This window comes from Dermacentor andersoni, chromosome 1, assembly GCF_023375885.2.
Source record: "Dermacentor andersoni chromosome 1, qqDerAnde1_hic_scaffold, whole genome shotgun sequence".
NCBI classification, from domain to species: domain Eukaryota; kingdom Metazoa; phylum Arthropoda; class Arachnida; order Ixodida; family Ixodidae; genus Dermacentor; species Dermacentor andersoni.
In genome coordinates, this window is record NC_092814.1 from 175,356,562 (window position 1) to 175,373,208 (window position 16,647).

A 16,647-nucleotide genomic window follows, 5' to 3' on the forward strand; every position below is an offset into this window, starting at 1 on the left:
TTGACGTTCACAAGGGAATTCCCTAAATAAGGCCAAATCCACTTCCTTGACCTTGCGCTGCACCTAAGGAGAGCCACCTTGAGCTATTTCTATGATTCACGGTTGGCCGGACATGCAAGTGGCTTTAATACTTTCCAAAAGTTGTGCTGCTCTGCTACTTGGCCAGGCATGAAGCGTGATGCTCTTCACTATGCCCGCTCGTGCCACATTTGCCAATGCGTGAATCCTCGTGTAGGCAAACCCCCCAGGCTCATGCAGCCAATCAACATCCAGCTACCCTGGCAAGTCGCGGCCTGCCTGTGACATTATGGGACCCTTTCCCAGAAGCTGGCGAGGCAACATTTTTCTCCTGGCTGTCACAGATCACTTCACGAAATGGGTTGAGAGAGAGAGAGAGAGAGAGAAAAAACTATTTGGTCCATTAAGGGTTTAGCGTTCGGTCTTCGCCTTCATCGCTGCAGACGCTTGACCTTCTTAGCAGGGTTGGGCCCCTAGTCCAGGGCTCCACTGAGCCGCGCTGCTTCGCTTGCGTGCTGCACCATTGCCCTTTGGGTGGCGAGCTCGCAGCTGGTGAGCCGGCTCTCCCACTGCTCCGCACTCGGGGTGTTGTGTTGGTGGAATGTGTAGTTACGTTTACACTTCCAGGTTATATGGTAAAGCGTGGGGGTTGCCCCGCACCATGGGCAAGTGTTCCTAAATTGTGTAGGATACATCTTGCTTAGTATATGTAAGTTAGAGAAGGTTCCCATTTGCAGCCTCCGCCAACTAGCTGCTTCTTGCTGTGTTAAGGCTTTGTGTGGCGGGGAGTATCTAATTCTCTTGCCTCTGTGGTAGTTCAGTAACTCTGAATAGCCGATCTCCATGGTGAAGTGCTGTCCCCGGGCGTGTGGCCGCTCGACTCGGTACGTGATCGCGCGAGCCAAGCTGTCTGCCCTTTCATTTCCTTCTATCCCCGTGTGTGCCGAAATCCAGATTAGTTTGTAGGTTGCGGTGTGTCTGAGGTGTTCTGCCTTGCGGAGGATAGCTAAGGCAGCCCTGCAGATTCTACCCTTTGTGTAGTTCCTGCATGTCTCTTTTGAATCCGTTAAAATGACCATTGCTTTGTCTTTTCGATAGCCCTCAGCCGCTGCCAGCGCAACAGCGACTTCCTCCGCTTCCACTATCCTGGCGCTACGTGTAGTTGCGCAGGTGATTAGCTTGCCTGCGTTGTCAACCACTACCGAAGCTGCCTTAATGTAATTTGTATGTATATTCCATGGATACAGTGTTGCATCCGTGAAACCGTGTTTTCTAGCTTAGCTAAATGCCTTTCCACATAATCTGCCCCCGCCTGCCTTCTGGCCGCGTGCAGATTTGGATCCATGTTTTTCGGAATGGGATTGACCTGCAGGGTCTTACGGATCTCGTCGGGTATATCGGCGGATCGATCGTGATGGCTCCTTGGGTCGCGACCTAACCTTGTCAGGAGCGCTCTTCCCGTAGTTGTGTCTCTGAGTCGGTGAAACTGTGTTCCAAGCTGTGCTTCTGCCAGTTCGGCGAAGGTGTTGCTAATCCCTAGCTGTAGCAGCTTGTCGTTCGGTGTGTTTCATGGTAGGTGAAGTGCCGTCTTGTAGGCCTTCCGCAGGATTGTCTCTGCTTGTTCCGTTTCGCTCTTGATCATGGGGTGGTATGGCAGCGAATGGGTTGAACTTTTTCCCCTTTGGAAGTTAACGGCATGCGCAATCTGGGACAAGTTGACTGAGGTCTTTAACCGCTTCGGCTTTCCGGCGGAGCTGATATCAGACAACGCCTCCTACTTCACGGCCAAGGTATTCGTGGATGCGTGTGCTGCCTTTGGCATTAAGCACTGCAAGACAACCATGTATCACCCACAGGCCAACCCGACTGAGCGGATTAACCGGAACCTCAAGCCCTTGCTTATCGCCTTTGCCCAGCAACACAGGAATCGGGATGTCTGTCGTAATGAGATATGCTTCTCCTTGCAGTCCACGGTGGACCGTTTGACTGGATACACGCCTACTTTCCTCAACTTCGGGAGAGAGCTGCCGAACCCCATGGACAACATCCTGCAGACCGGTAGCAGGGCGTGCGAAAGCCGGCCTTTCCGGCTACGCGGCGGAACTGCGCTTACAGATAGATGCAGTCCTTGACCTGGCTCGTTCTAACCTGGCAAAAGCGCGAGCTGGACAGAAGGCCCAATATGACCGGTCACATAGGAACATGCACTACAGTGTTGGCGATCTCGTACTCGTGTGCAACCCTGTCTTGAATGACGCTGCCAAAGGCACCTCTGCCTCCCTGTCAGCCAAATGGTTGGGCCCATACTAAGTGGAGACCAAAATGTCCCCTCTGGTATACAAGCTGGCTGACTCCCAAGGGAGACCAGTCAGTGGTCCAGTTCACGTCTCGGACCTCAAACCTTTCGTTGCCAGAAGCAGCGACTGGGAAGAGGGGGAGGTGGTCAACAAACCGCAGGCAAACTGTGACACGGCTGGCCCCAAGCCACGCCACCAGTACAACCTGGGAAATGCACCTAGGCAGCTTTTCTCCCACCAGCTGGTAGCCGGACTTCATTCCCTACTGGGCAAGTGAGCGGAGAAATGCAGCTACAGTGATTGGGCACACATTGAAGCGGTGACAGACCCTTGTGACCTAGTATACCCTATTATGTGTTGCCCAAGCCTCAGCCTGGCAAACGGCCCTTCTTGGGCAATCAGCCGGGCGGGCACCTTTTTGGCAAGCTGGCTATGCCAGGGGGCTTTCCTGTCCTTTCTCCAGTGTCGTCCAGTCTTCTTCCTGCACCTGGTCCCACTATACTGCCAGTCTTGCTGACCACGAGGCCAGCTGTCCCTAGTCCTGTCGCCATGACTGACTCTTACCTTGGGAGGCCACGAACTTATCCCAGCCTTGCCTCCTCCTGCTGCATAGGCCGCTGCTCACTCCGGCTGGTTTGCCCAGTCAAGCGCTAGCCCCTGGCCGAGGGTGGTTACTCCGGCCTCCACTGCTAGCCTGGCTGCCAGTCATCCCGGTCTGCCGTTTGTCAGCACGCAATCTGGGGAGCACAGTGACTTTCAGTGACCCTATGCTCCTATACTCTTCCTTGTCATTGACCATTTCTCTCAACTTATCACGAATTCCTTCTGTCATCAGACAGTAATCAATGGTCGATTGCCGGTTTCCCACTTCCCATGTGACCTGCCCTTGACACTTATGCCCTGTACTCACGATAACAATGTTATGTTGCTCACAAAGGTCTAGCATTGACTTCCTGTTGTTGTCGGTATAGCCATCTAAATCCTGTATGTGGCCATTCATTCACCTAATAAGATAATTTCAGCCTCATTCCCGAAACCCTTAATATCAGCACTTATGCATTCCACTAACTCTTTATTCTCTGTGCAATTATTTTTGGTCCACAGATACGTAACGCCCAGCCAAGTTTTTTTCCCATTCATTGTGCCTGATAACCAGAGATGCTCTTGACATTTTGAATTTACTCTTTTCCATTTGGCTCCCTGATGGATGAGCATTTGGACTCCCCCTCCCTTTCTTTCCGACTTAGTTCTGTTGCACCCTTCCCAAGCATAATTCTCAATCACTGGTGGCTCTTCCGACTTTCTAAGACGCATTTCTGTGACCGCATATGCCCCTATTTGTTCTCTATTTAACTGCTCCTCAATCTCTGCCCACTTTTCCTTTCTTCCACCGCCCTGCATGTTTATGTAGCCTACTGCATGGCGAGCTCTCTTTCTTGCTTTCCTCCTTTTTCTGTTATTGATGGCAATGCTATTCTGAGGTTCCCTTAGGGGACCTTCTTCATTACTACCTACTCTTACCTCCTGAGTACCCGTGGGCCCCCTAAAAAAGCAACAGCGCTAGCCGCAAGTCGCCAGCCCACTTCTCGTCCAAGCCTGCAATTGAAGTGGAGCCAGTCTCATTGAAAACCACCACACCTTCTCATTTGCTTGTTTACTTAGACAACCTCGAAACCTTTCTCTCGGCTCATTTTCCATGTCACCTCATTAGCAGCCACTACAGCTCTTTGTATGTGACTGTCAGGTACAGGCACCTCCAGCACCGTGCACACCATGATCTGCATCTGAGGGAATAGCTCGCGCCAGTCGTCTACCCCCTTCACCAAGCCCTGGGCTAGTCCTGTCCCTTTCCTGTTTAGGATGTCATTTAGCCCACCTGCTACTATAACAAGGTTGCGCACGTGGGCATTTTCCGCGAGCTTTGCTTTTGCTCGCTCCGTGACAGAACCCAGTGTCCGCCCTGGAAATGTCCCTGCCGCTACTCTTTTATCGCCTTTCACCCTCTCCACAATTGCTTCTGAGCACTTAGCCAGGTTTGAGTTGCCGGTAATAATCACCATTTTGCTTTCTCCTACCTCTCCTTGCTTCCCTTTGTCCTTTTCCGCATGATTCGGAATCGACAAGGCTTTTTGTGTATGGCGCCCACAAGGTAGGTGCTGCTCTTTCCAGCTGCCTCCTCCTCACGTTGCACGCATTCCGCGTGCTTTGCTGACACTCCCTCTCCTGTCAGGTCGGGTGACTGCATTTCATTGTCATGACCATTCTTGTTCACAATGGCGGCCCTGTTCAGCTTTTCCTCGGCTGCTTGAAGTCTTTCTTACACTACATTTGGTGCATCACGCTCCCTATTTAGCTGACGTTTGAGCTCTTCAACCTGTTTGACAAGCTATTTCTGAAAAGCCTCTATTTTCTTCAGCCTAGCATTGACATCACAGTGTGTGCCGATTGACTCGATTTTCTCTCCATTCTCATCCGTCCCCTTATCTGCTTTGAGGGACCCCCGCACACTGCACACTTTCCCGGCTTTCATGCCATGTATGCAAATGCAAATACTATAATACTATAATACTATAAATATAATGCAAATACTATAATACTATAATAATGCAGAGCATGTGCCTTCTAGCAAAAACCGATACGCACAGGATCTAAATCCTTAAAATGTTGCAAAGTAATTCTCACCAATGTATTAAAAGCAATCAATGCCACATAGACTTAAGGTATGACACATTTTCGCACGTGTCCAACCACGCGGCCACGCTCTCACTTTTCTACCAAAGCAATATTCTCGATATCAAAGCACACACAGTAAAACCACTAATAGCTATTAGTCTTCCAAGCTACTATTTAAAGGCTATAAAGTCTTAACGTCCCACCCGGTTGCACTTGTCAAAGCACATGGCACGAAAGGACGCTTTGACTATCCTGCAAAACCAAATGTACACAAAACACACCCACGCACACGATAAAAAGAACTAGAGAAAAAAGAAAGCTAGCCAATTAATATTTAATGGCTGAAAAAATCAGCAAATCAAAAACAGAAGCAAGCTCAAAGCATGCACAAAAGACATATGATTTCGTCGCCGCCATGGAGCCCTGAAGAGCACGTCCTCTCGGCAAAAAATATCACGCCACACAGCTGGCGCAGTACAAGCGCCGTAGCGTGACTGGCCGCATGCAACACGCGCCGACGCTTGCCACAGGAACAAGAGCTACACTCTAAAATGCACTCTAGAAACGCATCACGTGTTGCAGTGTCAGTTTCCATTGTACTTTCGTAGATGCACCGGCTGCACGCTGCCGAGTTCTGCCATACGCATAGGTGGCATCCAAACACGTATCCCGGCGATTCTTTCCTTTGAGTATTAGCTACAAATCTCTAAGGCTATGCCTTTTGGTACTGCGAGCGCGGCTAAACGTCACAGCCGGCGTGTTATAGACATTAGCGGGAGCCGCTTCTCGGCAAAACACCTCGTAAAGAGCATAGCCTCCAAGATGTAACATGAAAAAAAGAAAGCAAAAAAATAGCAGTTTTGCCCTAGAGACGAAGCATCGATTGTGATAGCAAATTAGTAGACAGCCATAGGAAGTAAGGATAATACTCTTATCGGCCGTATCAACTTGTAAACATTCACTTACTAAGTACTAAGCATGGTGTAAGCCACGACATACAGTAGGTCTTGGTCTAAGCACACACAGCAAACATGAACACATCACACCCAATGACTACGGACACTCGCTGCCGAAATGCCGGTGTGAGGGAACGCGGCAATAGTAGCGAGCAAATTGACACTCGTGCTGTCCATCGCTTCAGTGCAAAGCGAGCGCTAAGAACACACAGCAAGTACAAAGCTACAAGCCACCGACGCAACTAGACACTGCCCCGAACGCAGATTGCTCTCAAGATATGGCCGTGCTACCGCACGCTGACGCCACATGCGTAGTTGCAGCTGGAGAGAACCTCCCACCCCAGCGCCTCGTAACGTTGGGTGCCTCGTGCGCTAGAGAAGACGGTGTGCTTCCTCTTCACATTCATGCCTTTCGTGCGGGCGAGACTGCGCCACGATCGTCGGCTCCCCTCGCACGCTTTCACTTGCATATACATTCAGGGCACGCGGTGACGGTGTTATCGTCCTTGGACTTAATACGGAACCTCATGGTAACGCCAATACCCACACCGACGGCAGAAATGTGCTTGGAGTGTCCATATAATTGCCATCGCAATAAATAAATAAACAAATAAATAAATAAATAAATAAATAAATAAATAACACGCAGCCCCGCATCCACGTTTTTATCTTGGAGCTCTTGAGAGAGGGAGAGAACCGACTTGCTACAGACGGCTGCAGATGGAAAAGCAAAGCTGCCCGGCGACAAGAGTGGTCAACATGCTCCCGTGCACTAGCACTCTCCCCATCCATGATAGTGCAGAGTTCGAATTATCGGTGGGGGTGCGTATGTCGGTGTGAATTAGCGAGATGCGTTACTTATTGCTTTCAATACATTGCTGGACTGACCGAGGCGGCTACTTCAAATTATCTGAAATTTCGAATTAACGAGCTTTTACTGCAATGATTTCATTTTTTTTGTCTGATACTACTCACAGTTAACAGAAAGTGTACAGCCTTGCACGGCGAACAACCTGGCACTATTCGCAACCAAAAGTTTGTGCTTACCATAAAATTTTGCGCAAGCGCCCCCACAATGGTGAAAGATAATCCAAGAAAGTTTGCGGGCAGGGGAGGGGGGGGGGGGTGAGGGGGCCTTTCTCAGCCGTGGAGTGAAATTCAAGGGCTGTCGGCCCCGGATCTGGCGGCCAGTGAACTAGGCCTATACTGTTTCCCAGTGATTGCAGTCTCGCCTGGTTTGCTTGTTCGGTTCCGTCAGCGTCAATAAAACCAAATGTATTGCAATTTTAAGCGCAACATAATTATGTACACATTGTGCTGAACAACATAGGTGCTTTATTATACGAGCTGCACACGGTCGTGTCGCAAGCGCCACCGGCCTCTGATAAGGCGGCCCAGCGAGCTAGGCCTGCCGGCTTCTAGGGATTGGTGGCTGTCAACGGAGCCAACATGCCGACACTGTGGACGTGACCTTGCGAAAACACATCTACGCTGCTCTCATAGTTGTGTTTATATTGGCATCTTTTGTTTAAAACAAGAGAGCTATGCAAACACGTTTGTTTTAACTGTATTTGCGAAGTCATTCCGAGTGTCCATGCAGGGGCGCCGGTTCACCGCTCGCTCCTTCATATCATGTGTTCCATATTGTCACATGCGGCAAGTCGGACTCCGACACGTGACGGATTGCATGCAAAATCGCACCGTTTGCCTCGCGCTATGTGACACGTCGCACATTTGACCAAAACGGTGACTGAGGAAGGCTATGGTCATGCAGATGCCTGGCTATAGTGAACTATCGGGCCTCGGCAGAGGTGCGGCTCAGCAATAAATTTCTTTCTCACTAAATTGCTTCATTTTATGCAATTTAATCTGCAATTTCATAAAAAGATGACAACTGAACCCAGCAGACTGGTGAAAATGCACGAAGCGGTACACCGAGTGAAGGGAGGGGGCGCTTGCTCGATAGTTGCCAATTTCAAACCTTTCCCACCTTTCTTTTGTCTAGTTTTTATTGCGCTTACTTCAAACCACTCAAACGTACGAGGGACATTGCACGGGTGAGGGAGATTGCTCGAAATTTTACGGTACTTGCAGGTGAGTGAGGGTTCAACAGCCCAGATGTTTGCCTCTGTTTACAAGTGGTAGCACTGGCACTTCGTTGTGAATGCGCAGTATTTAATTTCAGAAAACTATTAAAAAGCGGATATTATGAGCCATTTTTCATGGTTGCGCATCTCATATGTGGGTGTATTCTCTTTTAAGTTTGCTATATTTTTCATTAAGTTACTTCTATTTTTTATCTATTTTTTACCTATTTTTTACCGTGGTCTGAGCTGACGGCTTTGATCTTTGATGCACTTAAAGTTACACCGCCCTTCACTGTGATAACATCCGCGCCAGCAACACCGTCTCAACTTCGTCTTATCAGTTTCAGTCTTCATACACCCGATCACTGGGTATCGGAATGAGCCTGAGAGTAGAGGGTGTTTTTCACAGTACACTGTACTAACATGGCTATGCTGAGAGAGGGAAAGAAATAAAATAGGATCGGGCGATCTTAGTGCCGGCATGAAAGAAGGGAAGCGCGGATAGATGACACGCTCCAGTGTGTTCATGGCCATCATTTCTGGATGAAGTTTTACTACAGGTACCGCTTTCGACTTGCTTCACGTTTCTCACGGTAAGCTTTACTGCTATTTTCCTTTACCTGCGAGATGAATTTTCATGCGACAGCGTTAAGGGCCCCGTGTTGCAGAAAATCCGGTGTCGACGCCCAGTGTTGACTTTGCTGTGCATATGAGAAAAATGATTCCGAACAATGCAGTCACCTGGCGCATAGGCGTTACTGAACTAATTGAATTTCTCAAAGCAAGATGCATCATAAAATTCGTAGAGTTCGACTTACCACCTACAGACATGATAGTGTCGGATTGTAGTTTGAATATATGAGAAAGGATAGTGCTGTTGCGCGGAAACTCAAACACAAACCCCTTTTCTAGCTGCCGTTTGAGCTCTGTCTTATGGCTAATTCGGCAAATCGCATCAGTGCGCACCAGGCTGCCCTGGGGCGATGGTGATTGAATGGAACAGTGCATTTGGATGCCCCGGTGTGCAGCAGTGCGATTTGCCAAATTCGACATTAGTGGGAATGGTGCGCTCAATTCTTTGCAGCACTGATCGTCAGAGCATCTATTCTCGGATCCAGCCGGCCTGCGGGAAGACGCATGTGATAAAGTGGCGTGGGTACGCCATGCATTGTGGGTCGCCGCAGTCGGCACTATGAACGCGCGGATGGAGCAAGAGCCGTCTTGACTTCGGACATGTCGGGCCGTGTTGGCCGTGTCTGGTCACGTTGGCTGCACCAGTGCTTCGAAATATAGACGTTGTTTCGCCAATGTGACGTAGTGTGTGCACGCACGCGCTTACGCTATGTCGGACTATATACGCGCCTTAACCAAGCTATTTTTTTCTCCGACTTTCATTAGTTTGAATTTTGTATCATTCATATTTTCATAGCATCCCCGCGGAATTCAAATTAACTAGCCTTTACTGTATTGCAAGGGCTGCTTCCTCAGTAATGACTTTGTTTGGTGACAAAGAATAGGAAACTGAGCTGCTCTGTGCACTTCAGATTTCTCGGCAAAAGTGGTGCCATTTCTGAATGAGATTTAGGTAGGATTAACTGTAAGACAAACCTCACAACTAAATATTCGGTCCTGCTTTTTGTATAGGATAATGGCGAATGAGAAGTGTTAAGACCTTTACAGTTGAAACTGCATTGTATGTAGGCAATTGTCTTACCAAGCAGTCATTTAGAAGTGTCAGTAAGCCCAGCACTTATTCATGCTGCTCGTGGTTTCAACAAACAATGAGGAAACTAGGTATTTTGGTTCACAATGCACAACTATTTGCAAGAGGTTAAAATATTCTAATCACCGGTCTTAATAGTTTTGTCATGGTCGAAAAATACAGTTTTATAGTTGATCAGGAAAAAAATAAAATGTGTTGGTGCAAAAGCTTCATACAAGCACGGTCATTTATTTATTATGTAAAATAAATGACATACAGACAACACAAAGAGCCGTGCTGTCGCAAGTTCTCCACCATTCACAATGCAAGAAGTTCGTTAAAAGCATGGCACTGATATAAGAAGCATACAGAAAGAACATCAAAGCATGGGAGATATACATTGGGGCGAAGGAAACACCAGCAAACGAACCGCAATACAGAATGCTTAATCAATTGTTCCTATACACAAGAAAGCATAAAGCATAAGCATTTCATAAGACATGGCAAATCAACATGTAGTCACAGCATTGATACAGCAGTTTTTTCTTACTCAGACAATTTTTAAAAAATAATTGGCGCTCTTCAATCGTACCCCACGGTTAATGTGGTCATTTGCAAGGGACGTTTGGGTTTCATGAGATATGCTGGGAGGCCTTCAAAAATCCTTGTGACGGTGTTAGGCTTCAGCAAAGGCTTTTCACGCTCCAGGGACACAATATCGCAGTTTATATCAAAATTGTAGGCAGTGATGATGTCCAAGGTGTCGAAGTATACAAACGTGTATATTTGCATTCAAAGTTAAAACCACCACTTTCCTGCCGCGATATGGCCCGCTTTCATTTCTTGCACTGCTCCTTGTCACTCGGTAAACAAAACGACACTTTTCGGTCATTCCCTTGAAACCGGAACGGCACCCCGGCATGCAGCACATAGCACATGTTCAGCATCATGTATGTCTCCTCCTTATTAAAGAAAATAAACTGAAACCCCGCCACTTCGGCTGAATAGTCCAGAACTAAAAAAATAGCGCAGCACATGCACAAAATGCACCATGTCAATAGGCTCGTCTCGCACCAAGAAAACGTTTCGGTACACGAACAATGCCCTCTGAGGCACAGTGGCACTGTGTCGCAACAGCTTTGAGCAGCGTATGAACCTTTCCCATAGTGTGACAGCGGAGTTTCGTGACCAGAAAACATGGAAGAACTCTGATAGTACCAAGCAAGGCCCTCTGCCAGACACCATGTCTGAGCAAATTTGAGTGTGAATGGTGCAACGTAATTGGAAAAATCTGGCTTCATGGGTGATGCTGCATGCTCTGCTATGTACCTTCTTGTGTATATTTATGTCCACTAAGGCAGTGATGAAAATTGTTGCATTTTTGCATCAATTTTATGCTTGATCATGCGCAGTTGATGATGCAAAGTATTAAAATCAATTTATTTTGGCTGTATTGCATAAGAATAGCAAGTACACAATGAATATTATGTCTGGAAAAAAGAAATTGGAATAAATGAAGCTGTTCCATTGATGTTTTGGTGCGGCATGTCCTTGTAGGAGTTTTTCTGAGAAAAGTTCTCAAGGATGTTTAAATTTATGGGTTTTAAAATTTTTTAGACATAGAGAGCATCATAAACGGCATGTTTCAAGCTCAAATTCATCGCCATAAGTGGTGCTTTCCATGCCACAAATGATAATGCAATAACAAAGCACTCTGATATGGAGTTGCACTGTAGCTATCCGATAACTTCTGCAATCGTAACCAATTAAAGCAGGCCTGTTGGTGCAAGGCATCTGACTCTGGCAACAGCAGCACAAGAAGCCAGTACTGTTCACACTGAGAAGAGATTGTGAGCAGAGGTGACAGAAGCACTGCAAATTGTCAAAAAGTGATGGTGGCAGAGAATCATGCGCTATCTATTGAATCAGTCTTTCAGTCACTGGTTTAGTCGGGAATGCTCGCTGCCGCCAGCCCACATGTCTTGCCAGCAGTATAATGTGACAGTGCAAGTACATCCTGTTCTCAGTATACTGAGAACTACTGAGGTATACTGTGGTCGAGGTCTATACGAAGTGGTTGGGCGAGGCAGTGAATAATGGAATCAGTGTGACTAATTAATTAGCAAGTGGAAAAAAATATGACAGTGCAGCATCAGTCAACATTTATACTTATTTAGTTTTCGAACTCCTCACCTCGCTTATAGGTAGCAGGCAGCCTGCTGCTGTTCTCACCACAACAGCACTGCGGTTATGGTTGTTTGTCATGATGCTCAGCATTTACATGGGGCTCACTGATTAAAGGAGCCGTCTTACTCCACAACATTTTGTTCTTTTGTTTACGAAGGACTAACTAGGAGGATAGATACACGAGCTGTTTCCCGTTGGTCTGAATAAGAGCGGTGTGTCCTGTAAGCATCCTCCTTTAAGTATAATGAAAGCTCGAGAGATCTTTGACTCCACGCATGAACAGTGTGATGCGGATGAACACTTCATCTTGTGAATTAAGGCAGTTGAAATTGGGCCTTTGTAGTTGCATTGTTACATACAACTATCATTAATTGCTGCATAATCGGCTGTGCACCAGAAGCGTTACATCATTGCTAGTGAAAGGCCGAAGGCCTCAATGCAGTTCGAGAGCTCCAAGCTCACATATTTTTCATGTACTTCCATTTACAAATGTCCTCATCGAAGGCAGCATTTTGCCAACTTACATGCATGCTTATAACAAGCTACAGTCAAAACCCGCCATAACAAAATCCCGCAACAACGAAATTCTAACAATACAAAATATTTTCGTATCCCCGGCTTCATTGTTTTTCTTCAGTTCAGATTCAAAATGACAACACACATTTCAGTTCAATTCCAGTTCGGCAAAATGAAGCAGTTCAGTTTCCCATTATGGTTTGACACTTTGCTTACACCAGCTTGTCACAGACTAACATAGATGCCTCAGGTTGAAAGTCTCATTCAGTTACTTTTAGCCAGCGTAAAAAATTGTAACTTTGTAAAATGTTGCGAGTTTGAACTTTGGGACATTTTGGTGCAATGAAAATGGCTCTAAACTCAGACCTGCGCTACATGGAGACGTTGACCAGTGCTCTATGTTTACAGAGCAGTGACAACCAGCAGCTGAGTGGTTTGTTGGCAGAGCGCGAGGCTCAGGCTGAGGAGCTTGCAGCAGCCCTGGAACGGCTACGGGAGGACCATGTAGAAAGCAGCCGGCTCCTGGAGACAATCCAAAGTGAAAAGGTGGCTGCCAGCCGGGCGCTGTCCCAGAACCGAGAGCTGAAGCGCCAGCTGGAGGAGATGCAGGATGTCTTTGTCAAGTTGGTGCGTTCTTTACTGGTGCATAGTTTCCATGTGGAGTGATAGTCAGTGCTTCCACTCCTGTTCCAAATTGCGGCAAACAAGATTTCCTGCGCCATCCTGATAAAAAAAACAACATGATTTTGCGCTGAAGTGCGGCAAAATTAGCGACTGTGCAGTATGTTTGTGGCAGCAGTGTTCTGCAGGCGTGTGTGGCATGCATTACTAAAGCGGCTTAATAAATGGAACTTAATATTGTCTATGCATCGCCAATTAATGATTTGGTGCCACTCCTTATTGTGCTTTGTCAGTGATAAAAGCGGCGCTCCATGTGAAATATCAGTGGTGTCAGTTCGCCGTGAACGATGGATAAAAAGGGCAGCAGATAGAGTCAAACAGAGTGCATCGGTACAAGATCGCGGCCCAGAAGTTGATCGCGCTATCAGAGCTGAATGTTTTCTTTTCTTTTAGAGTGCAGCTCTTAGGTGCCCGTTCCTGCAGTGAGCACCAACGTTCCCGGCGTAACCGAGCGAAGGAGCACGCCGAAAGATGAAAGCGAATGTGGCGCGTAGCGGGCGATTAAAAAAGCATTGAGGAGAGATGAGGCACGAGGAGGAAAGCGGAGGAAAGCGGAGGGGAGAGTGCAATGGAGCCATGAGGCTGAAAGTGGCGAGGGTATGGTAAAAGCGAGAAAAGAAAAGCCTAGTGCGACGACAGTGGCTATGAGATGGTGTCAGAATAGTGCGCGTCATTGGGGAGGTTTGTTGGCGGTGGCTTCGGTAAATCGCACCCACATGCAATCCACGCACAGGCTCTCACAATCTCCACATTAGTGAGGAAATGGCGCCACACTTAACTCCCTTTGCAACTTGCTGCACGACACCAATTGTCCATGCCAGCCAAAATATTGTGAAATGAAAACACTTATAGAGCTGCACTCATATTTCACTTGAGGGAGTATCGTAATCATCAGTGATATTTTTTTCTTCTTACCAGCAGTCATTGTTCTCGTTGGCACAGACATCGAGAATGGTATCGGCACCACTTAAACACTTGCAGTCGCCTGGACTGTGTCGCTATTTAACATGTGAATGAACAAATGTTGGACGTGCAGAACCAACACCGCAGGACTTGTGAATGGCTTGCTGGGGTTCACTTGTCCTACGGTCTGGCCCTGGTCGGTGCTGGATTAACTAGGCTTCGCTAATTTCGGTTTCAAGGAGGTGTCAGCAATATGGCCAATGACCATGCCGCGGGGATGCCAGCAACATATGAAAGCCAAAATATCTCTGTTTCCACCCAACACAGCAGTTCGAATTATTGAATGGTGTGCCTTGAGGTGTCCGAAATTTTGGTCATACTTATACATCAAATTTATGTGCCAGTGATGGTGCCTCGAAATAATTCGAATAATCAAGCTTGTCTGAATTGTTGCTATTCAAATAATTGGTTGGCACCAGTTGTGAATCAGCCAGTTGCTGAGCAGCAACTTCAGCTTTAGGAGGAAAAGCAGACCACTTAAAACTGCCTGGTGTCAAGGCTTGAGCGTTACCAAGGACTCGTCAAGGCTGGCCTAGCTCAGAAAAGCATTGGTGACATTAAGCCTGGCCAGGTGTTTCTGACTGGTGCTAGCTCTATAGTCTTGCTGAAAACATGGCTAAGCTGGCAGCTGTCAATAAAACATTTGTAAGATGCAAAAGTCAACGTTTGAGCAGCTTCACTCAATTGGAAATAAACTAATTACAGCAAGCTGTGTGAACAGGTTTGTTGTCTTCATTTAAATTAAAGAGATACTCAAATTTAGGCTTCCCCCTTGTTTTTTCTATTTAGAGGCAGAGCAGCATTGTTTTACATCAAGCAAATACTTTGTGGAATAATGCTTGTCAATTCTAAGTGTTTGAAATATCCTATTACATGTCCAGCAGTTGTCATTTATTTGCTCAAAAGTGCTCTGAAATCTGTATTTAGGTGCTTCAAACTGCTACAAGGTTAACATTTTCCTGCTCCAAAAATTGCTCCAGATTTCTGTTCGTCAGTGGCACCACTGGATATTGCATGGTGAGCTGCTGATCAATTGTGTTAAGATTTTTCAGAAGCTGCAGTCTTTCATTAGGAACTGGTTTTGTTCCATGCCCTAATGTAAATAAAAGTGTAGGAGATCTGCATGAAGCAATGAGGCATTGGAATGACAGGCACACACCCACAGTGACTCATTGGATATACATTCTGCTGCTGAGAACAAGTTCGCAGGTTTTGATTCCTGACCACAGCTGCCATATTTCGATGGGGGCAAAATGCAAGAACACATGTGGACTTAGATTTGCTGTTGTTTTGGGATGTTAAACCCCTCAAATCACTCGAGGATAGTCACCAATGCTGATAGGTGCAGTAGTTCCAACAAGGTTACGGACTAAGTGGAAGTATATTTAACATTTTTTTAAGGCTGACTTGACAGTTATTGTTTACTACAAATCATGTATCTTTCATTTGCTATGGGGAATGTATATTTTGAACAGCAACTTGATTTTGGATACTTATTTAAGCTCTCACTTGATCAGTGGCTGCCTAACACATAGTGTATAAGGAACACGCAACACCTAGAGTGGGCACGGCGGAGTGCCACGTCAGAACCACCTGCGCTGACGTTATGTTTTGTGCTAGCACATTGTTCATTACCTTTATTAGCTATGCATTTTATTCTTTATAATCTTTGATGCTTGATCCATGCTGTGTCAACATGATATGACTTGTGCTTTGCAATTGTTACGTTCACGATTACTGTGAGTCACACCGTGTTTGTGCAGCACAGATCTTAAGGTCTTCGGATGACTATAAAAAAAGATTGATCTAACTACCATAGAAACCCACATGTATAATAAAAATTTGTTTTTTTCCACATTCTAGCATGTCAAATTTGCTCCTCGTATTATATGTGGAACCAAACAATTTTCAGCCAAAATCTGAAGGTGCAGATTTTTTTATGGCCACTATCATCATTAGGTTGCCTAACGAGAGGAGATGCCATCGCTATCATGTCATTTTGATCACACTGACTTCATGATATTCGCGTCGTCCAAATCAGCATGATCGCACAATGTCAGGACTGTGGAAACATTATTCAGCAGCTCTTAAAAGAAAAGCAATCCTAGTTGCTTAAAGGGCAACTCTGACGATTTTTTGACCATGTCAAGGTAATGGAATATTTAAGTTCCCGAGACCCTCTTTCACGTGTATGATAGTAGAATTGTTTCGCAAATTCAAAAACAATTTTAAATAAGCAGAAAAGCGCAAGAACGAAACCTACACCTGACCAAGCAGCCGAGCGAACCTCTTTGTGTGACGTCACGAGGGGTACACCAGCGGAGAAGGTGTTCAAGGCATGCCGGTCTTGCCCACGGGGTGAAAAAACCTGCGAAGAGCAGACGCTGAGCTGATTCGTGACCGCACCGGACCTTCGGGTAACAATACCGGCTGCATCAGCTCTTCAGGTCTGTCAAACAGGGACAGCTATGATTCTGACATGGCTAATGTTAGCTGAGACACCCTGTACTATACAGTTGACTTTTGCTTAATTATGTAGATTTATTGGAGACTTCTACGTATATTTA

The 16,647-nt window shown here is 46.5% G+C and overlaps 1 protein-coding gene across 3 annotated transcripts in view; it reads left to right on the top strand.

Annotated features, from left to right (window-relative positions):
• The window catches only part of LOC126547181 (golgin subfamily A member 2-like), a 166,010-nt gene that overhangs the window by 80,826 nt on the left and 68,537 nt on the right, over positions 1-16,647 (top strand). For all 3 annotated transcript variants that reach the window (XM_055062799.1, XM_050195060.3, XM_050195062.3), the window contains one exon: positions 12,845-13,063. In XM_055062799.1, coding sequence (XP_054918774.1) covers positions 12,845-13,063 — 219 coding nt within the window. The remainder of the gene's footprint in view (positions 1-12,844; positions 13,064-16,647) is intronic.